Source organism: Ovis aries, chromosome 12 (genome assembly GCF_016772045.2).
Source record: "Ovis aries strain OAR_USU_Benz2616 breed Rambouillet chromosome 12, ARS-UI_Ramb_v3.0, whole genome shotgun sequence".
NCBI lineage: Eukaryota > Metazoa > Chordata > Mammalia > Artiodactyla > Bovidae > Ovis > Ovis aries.
This window is the reverse complement of record NC_056065.1, coordinates 54,601,397-54,618,989: the sequence shown is the minus strand read 5'-3', so window position 1 is coordinate 54,618,989 and position 17,593 is coordinate 54,601,397. Positions and strand designations below refer to the sequence as shown.

General features: G+C 38.7%; 1 protein-coding gene across 5 annotated transcripts in view; it reads right to left on the bottom strand.

Moving 5' to 3' along the window:
* Positions 1-27: 27 nt before the first annotated feature.
* The window catches only part of ZBTB37 (zinc finger and BTB domain containing 37), a 28,795-nt gene continuing 11,229 nt past the window's right edge, over positions 28-17,593 (bottom strand). For all 5 annotated transcript variants that reach the window (XM_042229115.2, XM_004013811.5, XM_042229116.2 and 2 more), the window contains one exon: positions 28-17,212. In XM_042229115.2, coding sequence (XP_042085049.1) covers positions 16,724-17,212 — 489 coding nt within the window. In that variant the 3' untranslated portion in view covers positions 28-16,723. The remainder of the gene's footprint in view (positions 17,213-17,593) is intronic.

Sequence of the window (17,593 nt, the reverse complement as noted above, 5' to 3'; positions counted from 1 at the left end):
ACACAGAAGAGACAAGAGATGCAAATATGAATATTAAATCATTTAATTCTCAAACCACTCACATGCATAATGTTCTTTTACACAGTGTTAAAATAAAGAGGAAAATGTATTTTTATACAAACAGAATTTCAAGTATACATTAATAGACTTTTCAAATTACTAACCAAGTTGCTAAATTTCATTCACATTGTTCTTAAAGCTGTTCAACGAGAAAGCTTTTGCTAAACTGCTTTAAATATGTTTATATAAACCCATATATCTTCACTCTTTCTCTGAATCTCCCTCCCCCAACCCCAGTCTCTGCCCACCCTCCTGCCCTCCCCCCTCCCCCGACACAACAGGGCTCCTGGGGCTCTAGGAGACATGCAACCCCACCAAGAACTATTGGCTTGTCATCAGGGGAAGGACAGAATCTACAGGAGGAGAGACGTGAGAACACCTGTCAAATTAAGGGAGAGAACGAATCTGATACTTAGAAATGACACAAATCAGGATCGTATTTTATAGCCTGTGTGATTCACTTGGCCTTTTCATTTAAACAAAAAAGTCTCAGCCTCCCACAGAATCACCTTCAAGTTTCTGATCATTTGGTTAGCTGAGAAAGTATTGGGTATATCCCCTAGTGAAACATCTCAAATTAAGGTAGGCATTTTGAACTTTTCCATTTGGTTGTTTCTTTTGTCCTTTGGCTGGGGGCGGGGGCAGCTTAAAAATGGTTGACTTCTGTGTTTACATTAAGGAATTTGGTTAATTTCACAGGGTTTGCCTAGGGTTCTCCCTCTTCAACTCTCCTCCTGAAGTAATCTGGCTTCGGGGCCAGGAACAGCCACTCTCCTTAGGAATTAAAGTGCATTTTTTTCAGTAAAAGTTGGGGTAGGGGGAGGTGTGGTTTACACTTAAGTGATAATGATTACAAGAGGCTGGGGTGAAAATCCTATTCCTATATATAGGTATTTATAGTTAAGGGCATAATAAAAACAGATATTCTCTAAGGAAGTAAGATGTATAAACCCAGTCCAGCACCCTCGGGGCGTGAGAGTGCTAGCCTTGGCTTACTGACTGTTCTGAGACATCTTTATGGAGTAATCATTGCAGATGAAAGACACAAACCTCAAGTGTTAGTTTTTTCAAAGGGGAAAAAAAACAGGTTCTTCTAGTTAAAAACTCTATCTCATTCCCTTTCAGGGATAACAATATTTTAGAAACTGATTGTCGGTTTTAATATGAATCCTTGATTAACAAGTTGTGAAAAAAAATGTTAGATAACTTTGTTGCTTAGAAATATTATGCTATCCTTAGAAACTGAGGATAAGGAGGCATAGTTGGTCCTTGCTATCAATAAATATCATCCAAGGGGAAGCTAAAATGTTCCTATCATCTCTTTGATAGCTACCACCAGAACCTTACTTTTCCTTTAAATGCTTTACTATTTCCTGGGGGGTCAAACCCAAGAATTTTCCAAAGAGAAGTATATGCTACATTATTAGCTGTATGAAGAAGTGATGAGAAGAGGGAAATCGTCCTGGATTCTGGCCTCTGAGTCCAGTGTGATCTGCTTTTCACAGTGACCAGTGGGAAGGCACAGTGCCAGGGACGGGAAGATGGGAGACAGCTGTCACCCATCGTGTAAGCACCATTGAGAACAGCTGGACAGATTCTTTGAGACTATGTCCATCTGAAGGAAACCACATTTTGACTACATCGACTTTTCTATCTTTGAACCCTCTGTCTTTTCTTCTCAGACACAGAGCATAAGTGGATCCCACCTGAAATTACCAGAAGCCAGGAAGTCTAAGTGGCTTGCAGGATCCTATCAGTTTCTCAACCAGGGACTGAACCCCGGCCCTCAGTGGTGAAAGCATGAAGTTCTGACCACGGGTCGGCCAGGGCATTCCCCAAGTGTTCTTTCATCGTGCGTCTCCCTTTACTCGCTTGCGCTGACAAGCCAAAAACGGAGAGTTCTGATGTTAAGGTTTCTTAAAGGAGAAGCCAATGGTTCCTGACATGTGGCAGATCTATTTAAGTTCTGCCATTATATTGCAAAACAATGCAATAGGCTACAACAGTGAACACAGACCATAACGGATGAAAAGTGAACGTGCTGAGACTTTTTTTTTTTGGCCTATAGTTTGGGTATGTTTTCTTTTGTTGTGAGTAAGGGAATGGGGCAGGGTGGTGAAACTGCAGTCAGACCAGTTTCTGTTTAGCTCTTTCAGAAAGGATTTCTTAGAGGTTTAAGAGGAATCAGCAAGCCAATCAATAGGACAGAAGAATTTGGCTGCTTAGTCCTGACAGAATTCCTGATAGGGAATTTGTTTCATTACTTGTGTAAAATATAGTATAAGTTCATATATATACACTTTACCATTAATTACTTCCCCTTCTCCTCCTCTACTCTCCTTCCTCTAAATCTTAAAATCCAGTGCGATGTGATCTGCATAAAGTTCAACAACATTTCACAGTACTCTACAAGGTTTCTCAGTATGAGAACCCTAATGGGCCTTTCTCTGGATGCAGACAAGTCTCAAAGGCTACTACTGCTTTTCTATTCCACCCAACGAAAGGAAGCCTTCTCAGATCTTCTAAGGCATAGGAGGCATTTCTCACATTGCAGCATATACATGCTAAGCAAATAAGTCAGGCCTAAATGTTATTTTAATGAAATGTCAGAGTCTGATGCTAATTCAGTCCTCTGCACTTACAATCTTTCCTTCCACCCACTTGTTTCTTTTCAAACACACCACCTATTTGAAATTTAAATCATCGATTATTTGCAGGCAGTATAGAAATGAAAGTTTCCACAGTGCCAGCAGTCTCTCAGATGAGACCGTCACATTTGACCTTGCTCTTGAACACAATCTCTTTCATGAATCAGAAATCACTTGGTAGTTTATTAGTTTGAATGGTGGCTCTCACTTTTTAAAGGATAATCAAACAGTCCTCCTCTCCTCATTACCACACTGAGGTTGCCATGGGCAGGTATTTTACACCTGGGTGGGTGAATGAATTGACAATATGAAAACTTGTTTGGGACTTACTAGGTTAAGTCTTTGACATCCTGGAACAAAGCTGCTAAAAGGATTCATTTCACATTTCATGTAAAACTCAGAAATATTTACGCCTTAGCTAGTGCATTTAATTCACAAAGGAACATGGAAAAGTGAAAGTCACCGTACATTGAAATCCCACTTAGAAGATAGGCTAAGGGACAAATAATCAACTACATCACCATCACACCAGGAAGAACCCTTCTATTTCTTCATTAACAATGCTACCTGATTATTTTACAAATAAAAATCACCCTAGGTGGCTTGGGCCTGGCTCTTTTAATAAGTTCAAGTGCTCTATTTTAGCTAGCAGAGTTTTAAAAATCTCCACTTAAATCACATATGAAAGGGAAAGAGGATTTTAGGGAGCAGACTCAGAAAATGTCTTTTGCTGACTTGTGCAGGCTTTGGTACAGAGAGAAAACTGGGTGCATGGCAACAGCTCTCTGCCGAACGACTCTGAGGACAAACGGATGGTCTATTTTACCACCTGAGCCGTGGCCCGTGCCAAGTTTTAACCGCCAAGCCATGCCTGTGATACTGATAAAGGTACCTATGACAAAAGACAACTGGGTAGAGGTTATCCTGCCACAGATCATTCAGGACTACCTAGAAAATGATTCTCAACCTTGGCTGCCCATTAAAATCACCTGAGGAGCTTTTAAAGCCCAGGCTGCACAGCCAGCCAATTAAACGTGCATGTCCGGAGGGGGCCCTAGGTGGCAGTCATTTTGTAAAAGCCCCAGGTGATTCTAATGTGCAGCCAAAATTGAGAACTACTTGCTGAAGTCAACTAGCTCTGTAGTATTTTAATAGAAAGCGTTAAAGTCACTGTTCACCCAAGCCAGATAGAAGATAAGACTCTATGCTTCCTCCCAGATTCATAGGTTGATTTCAACATGCCTCCAAGAAATGATCTAGGCATCTCTCACTTTTTTTGTTTGTTTTGTATTTCAATAAATCACTTTGGCTATAAAACAGACTGCATGGCTGACAGTGTATTATTGACTTAGGTAAGATTGCACCTTAAGTATGTGTTTGTAGCAAAACAGCTGGGGACAGGTCTAGGCCAAGACTCTGGGCACAAACAAAAGATAAGCCAGAAGGAAGAATCTTCCTAAGCAGGAGTTAATTCCTGAGTCTAAGCTTTCAGTAGCATGGCTTATAGGCTGACACTTATTCTATAGTTAGAAAAAAAATAGCTGTGGTGAATAGATTCACATGATTTTAGTATCTCATCTCCTGACAGAATTCATACTGTTACACGGATGAAGGTTACTACTGGGCTGGCCAACCCAATACATCAGTCGTCACCAATGAGTACTGCTTATTGAATTTGGAATTTCACACTGTCAGTACTGTCACTTGCCCTACACCGTCAACAGGAAAAGTAAACACTTATCAGTTAGTACCTAAAACATAGATGTGAAACTCTCAAAGTCTGCAAATGGATCACTCTCGTTTTCACTCCTAACTAGTGAGTCCCTGTTTGGACATTACAACCAGCTATTCTAACCAGTGGATTTGAATGAAAAGGTGGAAAGCATTCTGGGATATTTCTGAAAGGCCCAAAGTCCCTTCTCAGCTGTAACAAATGTTCAAAAGGTAGGTAACCTGATTTGGGTCAGTGGACTAGTGTGCCCCCAATAGCAAATCAGCTGAGTGCTCCAACTGCATTTAAAGATTAGGTGGTCTGCCTAGTGGCATTTACTACCGAAACTGATATTTCCTGACACCCACAACAGGCCATCCTAACTATTATAACATTCTTGGCATTATAAAGAGAAGAATTTCAGAGTGTCTAAAAGCAAAATAGGTCATCCAAAAATCCAGGTCATGCAAAACTGCATGTCAAGATACTGGCAGAAGGCTCAACATCAGGAAAATATGGTTGATATTCCAGTCCCCAAAATGGGCTGCAAATGGCAATTAAAAAATAAAAAAAGCTCAGGATTCAAACAAAATTTTCACATCATTAAAAGGAATTGAGTGCATCTGTAAAAACAGCAGAAAGACTCCACTTCCAAGGGCTACTCTTGCCAAACAGAGGCCAGTGGATAAAAGCACTAAACCCAAGTGTTCTGACACTGATTTGGGCAACAAAACCAAACATTAACATGTGAAGATGACAAGGAGACGTGAGATACTGCAACCTCTATATTCAGGTCTGGCTTTCCTTTGCTTGCTACAGAAAGCTATACTTTCTTCAGCCTAGTGCTCAGAGGTAGAGGAGCTAAAGCGAGTACAAAAGAGAATGAGGTGGACAGTGGCTGAGGAATCCAGCCTCCTGCATAAGGGGCTACAGGGCAAACTTGGAATATTCTGTCTTTAATGGGAGGTAGAATTTTCTACACTGACTTATCTGCCTTCATCAGACATTTTTTTCTCACACACATACATACAATCACATGCATATAGCGGGCAATTCATAATGATATTGCAACTTGCAGTGACTGCACACCTATTCCAATAGACATTTTCAACCTAAATTTTATATTAACCCCCAGCTTTTCTCTGGTAGATGCAAGCCAAATTTGTTCTTTTGAGAGCCCTCCTTTTGCCGGGCTTCTAAACATACATTTCACTGTAACGCCTACATCTTTTGTCGCTAAAGAACAGCTGCACTAAGTGGGTGCAAAGTGTTATAACATCTTTATAAATACAAAGTGCAAGAAATAATTTTCTTAGCCAAAATACAAAGCAACTACAAGCTCTCATAGCCTACTATGCCAAGAAATTGATTTTTATAATCAATGATACAGCTAACAAAATGCTTCTAAAGCTACCAAGGTTATAGTGGATGAGTAAATATATTTATAAACATACATTTATGAAAAAAAAAGATATTAATTAAGAAAATAGCCAAACTTCCCACAAAAGTTATTTGCATGAACTATCTTTAGTATACCACTCTGTGTTCGATGCACATGCATATACAATTGAATTATATTAGTGTTATTTTTATTGGCCCACTTTTCCAAAAAGAAAACAGGCTCACTTTTCAAGTTACATGATTTAAAATCATTTTTGTAAAAATAGCAAATACCATATAAACTTTACATATCTTTGCTATCTGACTGATAGCCATTCTCGAAGTGGATTTCAGCCACACTCTTAGTGACCCCTGCTTTAGCATCTTGGCTTCCAGAGGAAACACATTTTAAGCTTTGTTCCCTGTGTTGTAATTTGGTTTTTGTAATAGCTCTTTTAAGAACCACCAGAGTTAGGATTCTGTTAATTTACAGGAAACTCAGTAGATCATCTTCAAATATGTCAAGAACATCTGCTTTAAGATGTGCTAAATGCAGAAATCTAAACCATAGTAATTTCTCAGGTAGTTGTTATTAGCTTTAATGGCTTAGACTTATGAGGCTGAAAAGAAAAAATAAGTATTCTGTCAGTCTACAGGTTCCCTTTCTTCTTTGTCCTCTTTTTCAATTTGAGACCATAGTACAGTTGACCCTTGACCAATATAGGTTTGAACTGCATGAGTCCACTTATACCCATGTTTTTTTCAATAGTAAATGCTACATTACTACACCTCCAGCTGTTGGCTGAATCCCTAGATACAGAGGAACCTCAGAAACGGAGGCCCAACTATTAAGATATAGGTGGATTTTCCACTTGCAGAGGGTTGCACCCTAACTCTCACATTGTTCAAGAGTCAACTGTACTTAAGTTTTTGTGCAACCACCAGATGATTTCAAATTTAAGAGTCAGAGAATCTAGAGGAGGGCCCAAAGGGCTATAAGATCCTGAACGAGAGGCATCTTCATAGATTATCAAAGATTTTTCAAGTAACCAGTATTTTTGCTATGAGCTTCTTTGCTGCAAACATTTTTGCACCATGACTAACTGGCCATAAGACAATTTTGCCACAAAAGATAAAATAACTAGGTGACAGTTTTTGCTTTGATAGTTTGGTTTTGACAGGCATGTCTCCCAGTTAGTGACATTACTGATGGTTTTATTGAGCTGACAGATGATGACGACTGGCCCCATGAGTTGGTGTCTTATTTTGAAACACACTACACTGGAGGATAAACAGGCCAAAAGTCTCAAAGGTGCAGAGCTGAACCCACATTTCCTATACAACTATGGAAAGTATGAACAGACGTATGACAAGATGCCAAGAACAACAGTGCAGAGGCTTTCATGACGCAATACAAAGCATGGTTACGAATACGCATCCTGGTTATTTGGAAACTGACACCTCTCTCAATGAAAGAAAAAAGAAAATGCACAATGCTGATGAGGAGATGATCAAAATACTCAATACTAAGAATGAAAGACCTGGAAGACAAGCACTTAGGTCCAACACACAAAATACGAAAATCAAGTTATTTGTGCAGGACTGCCATGAACCACACACATTTTAGATGTATTCAAATGCTTTGTAATTTGCCTTCAAGTTTTTTAAAAGCACTGTCATTCATTCATCATGTTTCATTTTGTCCCCTTTAATATCCCTCTTTTATTTTTTACTAGTTTATCTTTTACGGGAAAATTGCCTTGCAGTGAATTAGTAATTAAGGTGAAAATGCCTGCAGCAGACATGTCTATGGCGAAGATGCTTAGAGCAAAAGTACCTAGAACCAATTTTGCATTCCCTGGGAATATATTTTCAAAGGTTTTCTCTGTCACAATGGGCAGACTTTGAGGTACAGCCGAGTGGAAAATGTTAAGGCTCACTGATTCTTATTCATCAAAATTTGCCCCAATCATTATATGATAAAATCTAATTAATCCGGATGCCTAAACGACTCAAACATACCATACCTGGTTATTCAACCACAAATGCCAAAGTCCTGTTTTCCCGTCCCAGGATTTCTAGAGTCCTAAATTAAGTTTTCAGCCCTGAGTACCCTTCTTATTTCCTGTATTTGTGATTCCTAAGGCCTGACCAGAGAACAGAGATCCCTTCAACTATATGATCTAATTGGGACTGACCAACAAGAAGCCCTTACAACTAAATCTCTAAGAAACCACTGCAGATGGAATGGACAGATAACATCAAACCTTTCTTCTCTTAGAAAGTTTATCTGGGGATGATCATTTTTCCAACAGAATTTATTCTTTGCCCTTATTTCTTCTGAAAGCAATAAAGTCCTTTTATAAGCCAGCAGGAGTTAAAGCATCCTAAACTTGACAAATCTAACCCCAAATCATAACATTTCAATGATCTATCATTTCAGACAACAAAAGCCAGTAGCAACTGATAATTTTTTAAAGGATTAACAACTATAAAATGGAGCAACAGTGTCCAAAATGGAAGGTAATATAAATGGAATGAACCTCTTCTCCAGCACAAATTTGTGCCAGAGGTGGCAGTAAAGATAGGTAGGGGGCTTCTCCAGCGGCTCAGTGGTAAAGAATCTGCCTCCCAATGCAGGAGACACAGGAGATGAGGGTTCAGTCCCTGGGTCGGGAAGATCCCCGGGAGGAGGAAATGGTAACCCACTCCAGTATTCTTGCCATGGACAGAGGAGCCTAGTGGGCTACAGTCCAAAGACTTGTGAAAAGTTGGACATGACTGAGAGACTGAGCACAGAACAAAGATATGTAGTATATGTAGGCAAAATTTTCAATTATGTCAAAAATATAATCCATCTAGCCACTTAATAGAAACTCCTGTTGAAACAGATTTAACAGCCGTATGAATTTTCCATACCACAGGAGTTTTTGCCTATTTGAAAACAAACTACAGCTGACATCTCTAATAAATCAAGGTCTGTAACAGCAAGGTTTTTACTTCCTCTATAGATTATTTCTGGTTTAGCATGGATAATTACTGTTGCTTCACAGGAAAAAAAAAAAAAAAGAGCAAATGCAATAATTTGGAACTTGTACAAAAGAAAACATGGAAATTTTGCTGTAAGTGAAACTTGGGGGTGGGAAGCTAATGAAATTTGTTCCAGGTATTTGTTTCATTCTCCTTCTAGCTTCTAACCCATGGTAAGTAGAAGAAATGGTTTCTTACGGCACAAACTGACCTAAATGAACACACAAGAGTTAAGACAAATCCAAAACACCTACTGCTGCCTGTAACAGATTAAAGATGGTCTCAGTCCTTGACACATCTTCCATCAAGTGGTAAGGTATCTCTTCTCCCTTCGAATCTGGGCTGACCAGTGACTTCTTTGACCAATAATAGTGTATGGTGATGACTCTTATGAAAGCTCTGGGCCTGGCCTTGAAGAGGCCTTGGAGGCCTGAGCTGCCATCTCCTAAATTTGACTACTCTGACAGATCAGATGGAGGGTCCCCAAGGCTCCAGAGATGGGGAGGAGGCCTGCTGGGCCAAGTTTTCTGGTCATCCAAGGTGTCAGCACCATGAGCTCACCTTGGACACCCTGACCAGTCCAACCACCTGCTGAATACTATCAGATGACCAGAATCATCACCACAGGGAACATGAAACTGCCTAGACAAGCCTTTCCTGAATTTCTGATTTGCAACATCATGAAATACATAAAGTAGTTGCTGTTTTAAGCCACTGAGGTTTAGAGAGTTCGTCACATAGCAACAGGAAACTGGAGTGCGATCTTTCAATTTCCACCTTGGTAGCAGTAACTCAAGCAGTTGTTCACAATTAGAACCTCCAAATGGGTGACGCCTCTAAATTGGTGGGCAATATCCACAGAAAATGTTCACCATGCAATATCTGCTCGAAATCAACTGCATTATCTCTTGGAGAAACCTTCCGATCACTTACTCCTGAATTTAAAGTTCACTAAAAGCAGTGCTGTTACTGGCTATGGTATAGTCTACTTCACTCCAACTCTGTTAAGTAAACAGAGTTAACATGATGTACTGGAGATAGTCTGGGCTGTGGAATCAGATTGGTAAATACTGGCTCTGCAATTTATCGATCGTGTCATCTTGGGCTCAACAGTTTCCTCATCTATAAAATATGGTATATTATACCTGTTAAAGGCAACATAGTCATTAAGAGTGTCGAGTCTAGTGAAAGACTGCCTAGGTCAACCTCTCTGAGTCTGTTTCTTTTTAAAATGAGGACAGTAACAGCATCTACTCTAATGGGTTTGTCCTAAGGAGTAGCAGAGTTAATTAATGTGAGGAACATTAAACTGTGCTTAACACATAGTTAACACATAATTTAAGTCAGAGATTTTTAGCTACTTCTGTTAACTACCTCAGAGAGTTATTTTGAGAATATACTGCAGTTATGTCTCTGAAGCACTTAGTATGGTTAATTCCATCCCCTTCTTTTTGACCCTCATGGCTTTTAAATGCATATACCAGCCTCTAACCAAGTGGGTTTAGGACTCTCAAGTACAGGAAGCCACATCTAAACTATGTATAAAATCAGTTTTGCTATACAAATTCCAAGCACACTGTGTGGTACCAAAAATTACTTAATGGAACAAAAATGTACTTAATAGAACAGATTCTCCTCTTGCTACCTACTATATAAGACAAGTGATTTCACAGGGTAGGAAACATTTCCCCATAAGATACATACTTTGACTTCCGGCATTATGGATTAATTCAGATTCTAAGATTCACAGTATATTAAATTGTGCTGTTGGTCATATGAGATGCTGAACAAATACCTTGAGTGGGTGGTGAATTCTAGTTTCCTTAACAGGACTTACTGAGTTGACATAAAAAAAAGCAAGCATTAGAAAAGTGGTTTTCCCCCCTTAACTGCTCTGCCTTTGTAACTAAGCTTTGTGTTTAAAGCTTCCACTATTTGAGCTAATGGACCTTTCTTAATGAGAGGTATTATTATACAGATAATGGGGAAGGTGTAAGATAAGACATTTATTTATATGTGTACCCTCTGTGAATGTAATGCATATTTCAGGCAATGCTTGGCTTCTAAGCCACTGCTGTTCTTCACAACTGAGGGAAAAGATAGTCTGCCTACACAAAACCAAATAGTTTGTACAGATATCTTGCAGGTTTGGAATGTAATTAAGAAAGGTTTGAAGGTATGAAACTATCCAACTTTGGCTTGTCCTGAGCAAGAAAAGTTACTTAATGCAAAGTAAAAAGACTGGTCCTGGGAAAAGCACCACTTAATAAGAAGAGTGAAAAACAGAAAGACACTAGAAAGCAAAGGAGGCAAAACCACATTAAGACTGATAGTTATCAAAGAAGTCATAATGCTTGGCAAAATCCATTATTTTCAACAGATTCTTATTTAAATGACATCTGTTACCAAGACCTCAAATGGAGGTGTATGCAAATTATTCACTGGACTACCTAAATACAGTTTCTTTCAAAGTCCTATACCCTAAATTAACTGGAATCCCAAATTAACCAGGAAAACAGCACTCTAAAATCTCAATAACTCATTACTAATATAATTGCTCCAAGACAAAGCAGATCTGACCTATGCAAATATACTGGAAGCTTCTAGATGAAGATTATCTATTACTCTGAGGGTGTAACATATAAAACCTAATTTCCAACTTAGAAAAAGGCAACTTTAAAAATAAAATGTATAGTGAAGAGGTGCCATATATGCGGCTAGGCAACTCATCCAAACTTTGCATGTGTTGGTAGAACTCACAACAAAGTAAGAATCAAACTCACTGTATTGTATGAGCATGGTCTAGAACACTCTGCCCAGATAAATTTAACTCAGAAGTCCATGCACTGTTTACAAATGGGGAGCCATTACATTTTCCTCTTGTAAGGAATTATGTTTTCATCCTAACATTTTCCATTTACTTTTCCACATCTAGCATAAATAAACTAATTGAACAGTAAGAATGAACATTCACAAAGCAAATATATAATGTCCCAATATATACTGAGAATTACAAACAATAACAGAAATTGGAAGATAGTTCTAAAAAGAACTTTCAATCTTCAGATGTTTAAGTTTTAAAATATTTTTTTCTTTTTTTAAAAAAGGAATATTTTGGCTTTTTACTACTCCACATGGAACAGAGTGAGTTTACTTGAGTAAATTAAAATGAAGATTTATAGTAAAAAAATGGATAGTTTCTAATCTAGAAAAACAGACTTTGGATAGAAATCAAACCACTTATTCTTAAGAGAAATTAATTTTAATACTAGAGAGAATAAACCCATTCTTGCCATCATCATCTGTTAACTTAGAGAAATGGCAAAATTTACTTATAAAAACATTACTTCTCTTCCCCAGTATTTTCTGTAAACATGATATTCATTTAACCTTACGTTATCATGCATGGGAGTCATTTTTAAATATTACTTTCTTAAATCTGTAATTACCATCCTCAACTAAATCTACCTTAAAGGCAAGGACAAATCATAGGCCTGCTCTAAATGCTTTAAAGCAATGGGATTCAAGAAGGAGCACAAATGAGACAAGCATCTAGAAAAAGATGGCAACTTCTTTCAAGAAACTGATACAAACTTAAAACCTCAACCAATCTGTTAAAAAGGCAAAATGGCAAGAGTGACAAATTGAGTGGGATGGCATAATTCTTTCAAATCTATTAATAATTCTGGACTTGGCAACCTTTTCTGTCAAGAGCCAGACAGCAGGCCATGTGGTCTCTGTCAACTTTGCCATGACTGTACAAAGTAGCCATAATACCTAAATGAATAGGTGTGGCTCTCTTCCACTACCACTTTCTTTATACATAAAGGTGACCTCAGGATTTGGCTTGGGGACTGTGGTTTGCTGAATCTTGATCTAATTCCTAAATCCTAGAGATACACTTTGCCCCCTTAGGGCATCCTCTCAAATGGAGGGATTTATCTGGCTTAATTGCTACTTGTTCTTTTTCTAAATCTCAGCAACCAAAATAATGAATGAATGAATACACAGATAAGGAGAACATCTGAGGAAGAGAAAAAACAAAACAAAAAAAATCCGCATGCCTGTTACAGCTGAAAAAATAAAAACTTCCAAGATTCCAATTCCTCCCTGATTAAATGCCTTTCCACTATGACTAAGACTTTTCATCTTTGTTCAAATTTAATTTCCTTTCTATTCCTCATTGCTTTCATTTCTTTAAATTAGATCTTTTAGTCAAACAAAATGTTGTTTCTACCAGTTAAAATAAAATTAATGTTAAGAAACAGTTAACTTTTGAAAGTTATTTCCTGACCAAAGACTATTCAGCTATTAAGGATGAAGTTTGCTATTTCACTCTTCTATCAAACCACTTCCAACCAAGGTCAGATTTCAACTATGAAGTTAGTAGGAAAATGGTTTATTTCTATTGTCATGCCATCTTTGGAAAACCCTGTTCCAACAATATAGAGGGAATTGGAAACACTGAAAAAAAAAAACAAAACCCAAAACTTCCTTTAACTGCTATCTCCCTTGTTTACCAATCTTTGTCCTTTAGGAACTAATTTATGCTTACATAGGCAAGACTAGCTTTGACCCTCTGGTATAATCAATAACTAGGGGGTAGTTTGCTACTCACAGAAAACGCAACTCTGTTCAGAGGTAAATACGGTTCTGAGTAAAGAGAGAACAAGTCATTAGAAAGAGCCTTCTGCCTAAAGTACAGTATTACTGTTTATGCCAATGCCATATTTTAAACTGGTATCAGAATTCTGAGAGAGAAAATAAAAGGTACCTTTTAGAATGAAAGTAGATTAATGTCCTCTCTCTTCTTTTGCTGAGAATATTAGGTAGCTCCTTTGCTATTAAGGACTACTCAACAAATGAACAGTTCCAGTCTGCTATTTCACGGCATTAGAGTATTTAACAATGATTTAGCTCTCATTGCTAATGCTGTTCCCTTCACAAGGTGACACGTGCAAGTTAAAATTTGGTAATGAGTGTTCAGCATTAGCTAAAAGTCCATGCAGTACATCCTTAAGAGAGGTATCCTCTGTGCACATACCTATAGAGCTATTCATTAATGTAGACAGAACACTAACTCCTATGTCCCTACAAGGATATTGGCTAAGAACTAAGACAATGTCACAGTGAATCTGGATAAGAATCTTGGATAGTTATTTAGAATATCTCTTCTAACTAAAATGAAGAAATTGTTTTCAGAAACTTAAATCTGTTCAGGAGTTAAGCTGGTTTGAGTTTTCATGAATTTCATGGCTCTGCACTAGGCCAATTAAGAGGAGAGAACCAGCAAACATGATTGTGCTGAAGTGGTCCTAGATGACCGAGAAGCACTCTATTCACAGTATAGACACAGCAAAAACCTGTTAGCAGTGAATAAAAAGGGAGGGGGGAACCATCAAACCCTCATAGCATTTCCACATCTATCAAACAGTTCCTAGTTCACTTAAAATGTCTGTTGCTCACCCTGGATGGAGTACTGACAAATGCTGAAGTTCCTCTTCACAGAAATGACTGCACCTTTTACAATTTGGTAATAGTTTTAAAAGCTCTATTTTCTCATATAACATCTAAAAAACTAACAAAGCAATACAGAACTTTCCAGCATACTTCTCAAAAGTAGGATGGACTTATATTTTTTTGGTAGGCTTAAACAGTCCTTCTAAAGCAGCATATTCTGTACCTCTCACCTCCTGGCCTATTTAGTAATGGCAGAATCTGTCCACTGAAAACCTCGATTGCCAGCTAAAATGCTTCTTTAAAGATTTCAGTCTAATTTCAGCTCCACTTTTTCTATGCCACAGAGCACAGTTGCTCCCTAAGATGGCCTGAGGCAGCAGTTTTCACCCTATCATGCTGTTGCGCAACTAAAGACAATGCCACTCTGTTTTCTGAAGACAAAATATGGCTTCAATATGACTTTTAAGGGTAGGCGCTAATCAAATGGTAGTAACATCATTACATTCCTATTAAAAGACGCATTCTGTTTTTCCAGAAGAGAAAAATAACCATTCACTAGTGATATGGTACAGCTGTATGTATATATACAGGTCTCAGATTGCTTAAGTTATCCTCTGCATTCTAACTTCTGATCATCAAAGCAAGGCCATTCTTTCCTATTCACTTTTCCACATAACAAAGCATTCCCAGGATGGGGGAACACCACTAATGTTCTCATGAATGGCTCACCACCATGATCAAACCCTCTCCCAAATCTCTTTTACAATCATCTATGCCCCTGTACCAAAACAATTTCTTAAACCACTATGTATTTAAATACTCTCTAAAAAATCAATGATCAATTATGAGAAGCCAGAGTTTTCTCCTTTCTATTTGCACTGTGACTTGTAAGCATCTACTTGCCTGCATCCCTTAATGATCCTCCTTCATCCTCTGCATGCAAGACAGGGCATCTGAAGCTCTATGTTTGGTAAATTCTTACTGACTCTAGGTGCTGGATTAAGAATCTCAGAAATACCCAGAATTACCAAAAAGGTCCCTTGAAGTTTCAAAAATCTTAGGAATGATTAAGTAACCAAACTTGATCAAAATCGATCCCCTTGATCAATTTATTGCAACATGATTGTGCATGATGTTTCCTGGTAAATGCCCTGTAGTGTATTATTAAAAAGCAAAGCTCTTGGAGTCACCAGCAATTTGCTAATGGTTGGTTTATGAATTACTAGGTTTGCAGACGCAAGACATGGATTAGTGAGGTTCTTCTATAGGACTGAAAATATAAACTATCTCATATGCAGGAGGAAATGGAATTGTGGTTGCAGTAAGAACCATAGTGTTGAATTTCTACAACCACAATATTGCAGAAAAAATGTTTAAAATGTCATATAAAAGTTATCAAATATGGAGACCTGTGAATTTAAAAATAGAATCCAGGCTCATTTCACTGTAAAGTGACATTTTTGATGTATAATATTGCTGTTATGTGAAACTAGGAGCCGAAGAGACTAGATGAAACTTTGGTAGTCAGCCTTACACGTTTATCCATCTGGACTAGAGCCATTTCTTAACACCCGAAGATATGCAAGCATTATGGCTTACAAATACTGATCAGGAAGCTGCAGTACAGCTGGCTCTGTGTTATTCGATATTCGGTAACTACGAAACAAAAACACTTCCTTCCCTTGCTCCCCTCTTCCTTGACACAACACTCAAGCCCCCAAATGCAGGAATACCTATTGTAAACACTTCGCTGCTCATTTCACTTCCAGGTGCCTAAAGTGCTTCAGATGATGCTGCCCATTAGAATACTGCTCCAAGATGGCCACTTATGTGAAACAATCAGGCAAAGTATCCGGTGCCCTGCCTGGGCAAAGATTAAGTCTAACCTTTCAAAACAAAAAGAACTACCAGTATTTTTTTTTTTTTTCCTTGAAATATGAAACTGCAAGTTCTGCCAGGGAAGGAAGAAGAGAAACTCCCCCTTATCATCACCATCATGATGACTTCCATCTCTTTCGTGGCTGGCTGGTTCAGATGACCAAGGCTCCTGCTTTGTGTTTTATACCTGGGCAAAGACAGCCACCAGGGTGATATGGATCAAAGTACAGTGTTCAAACATGACTGGTAGAGAAATGATCATTTATCACTGTTTTGTTAAAAAAACTTTTATAAAGTTAACAAACCAAGGCTGTTGATCCCTGAATTAGAAAGTTGATTTGCTTGATTATTTTCCAAGTGTGAGGTGGGAAGAAAGAGGGGAAGAGCCTCTAGTGCTTTTGTGTATGTTGCTGATGCTCTAGTTTGGCAACATCTTGGGAGCATCTTCTGATCTGGTGATGCGGCATTTCGTGAATCTAAGTACCAGTCCATGGCCCTGACGCTGGTAACTTATGGCCCAAAGGGGAAGAGGGTCTGCCCCCTTCCCCTCACTGTTTCAGTCTGGTCCAGTAGTGGACACAGAGCCCTGGGCAGTTTCCCCAGAAGCAACTGCCTCTTCTTGTGAAGGTGATTCTTCCTCGGCTTGTCCCCGAGATGTGACAGTTGTTTCAGGGGAGATGCTATGAGGCCCCTCCAGGGGTATACAGCCAGGGTGGTTTTTGCGAAAGTGCTGATTCAAGATGGCCTGAAAGGGGAAACTTTTTCCACAAACATGACAGTGAAAAGGCTTGTTGCCTGTGTGTTTGCGAATGTGGTATTCCAGCTGATCTTTCCGGGTATATTTCTTGCCACACATGCGGCAGACGAATGGTGTGATCCCCATGTGCAGGCGCATATGGCGGTCCAGGCTCCCCTTCTGGTTGAAAGATTTGGCACAGTAGATGCAGGTGAGACGGGGGTTGTACCGGAACCACCGCTCAGATACTTCCTGCTCTCGGAGATACTCCACATAGCCACTTACTCCCATCATTGCTGACTCTTCTACCTGTACCAGGTGAGGACAACAGGCAAGTGAAACTATGTAAGTATATACAGTAAAAGACATCAAATCATTTTTCACTTCTGTCTCTATGCTAAATGATTTTTAGCCGAGATCCAAACAGTGAATTAATTACTCCCCAAAAGTAAAGATTTTAAGATAGGAATTTTTAGAACACTGAGGCTACTCTACTCTATTACCATAAAAGAACAGGACAAATGAGTTACTTTCTGGCTGAAAAACCTCACGCTTATTAACCTCCTGCTAAATTTTGAATTTACAGTGATAGGAGAATCTAAGCCCACTCTTACCATCCATTTGGACTCTAATTTGCAATCAGAATCTAGACAATCAGGTAGATACTTTGGCAGTGTTGGTCCAATAGAA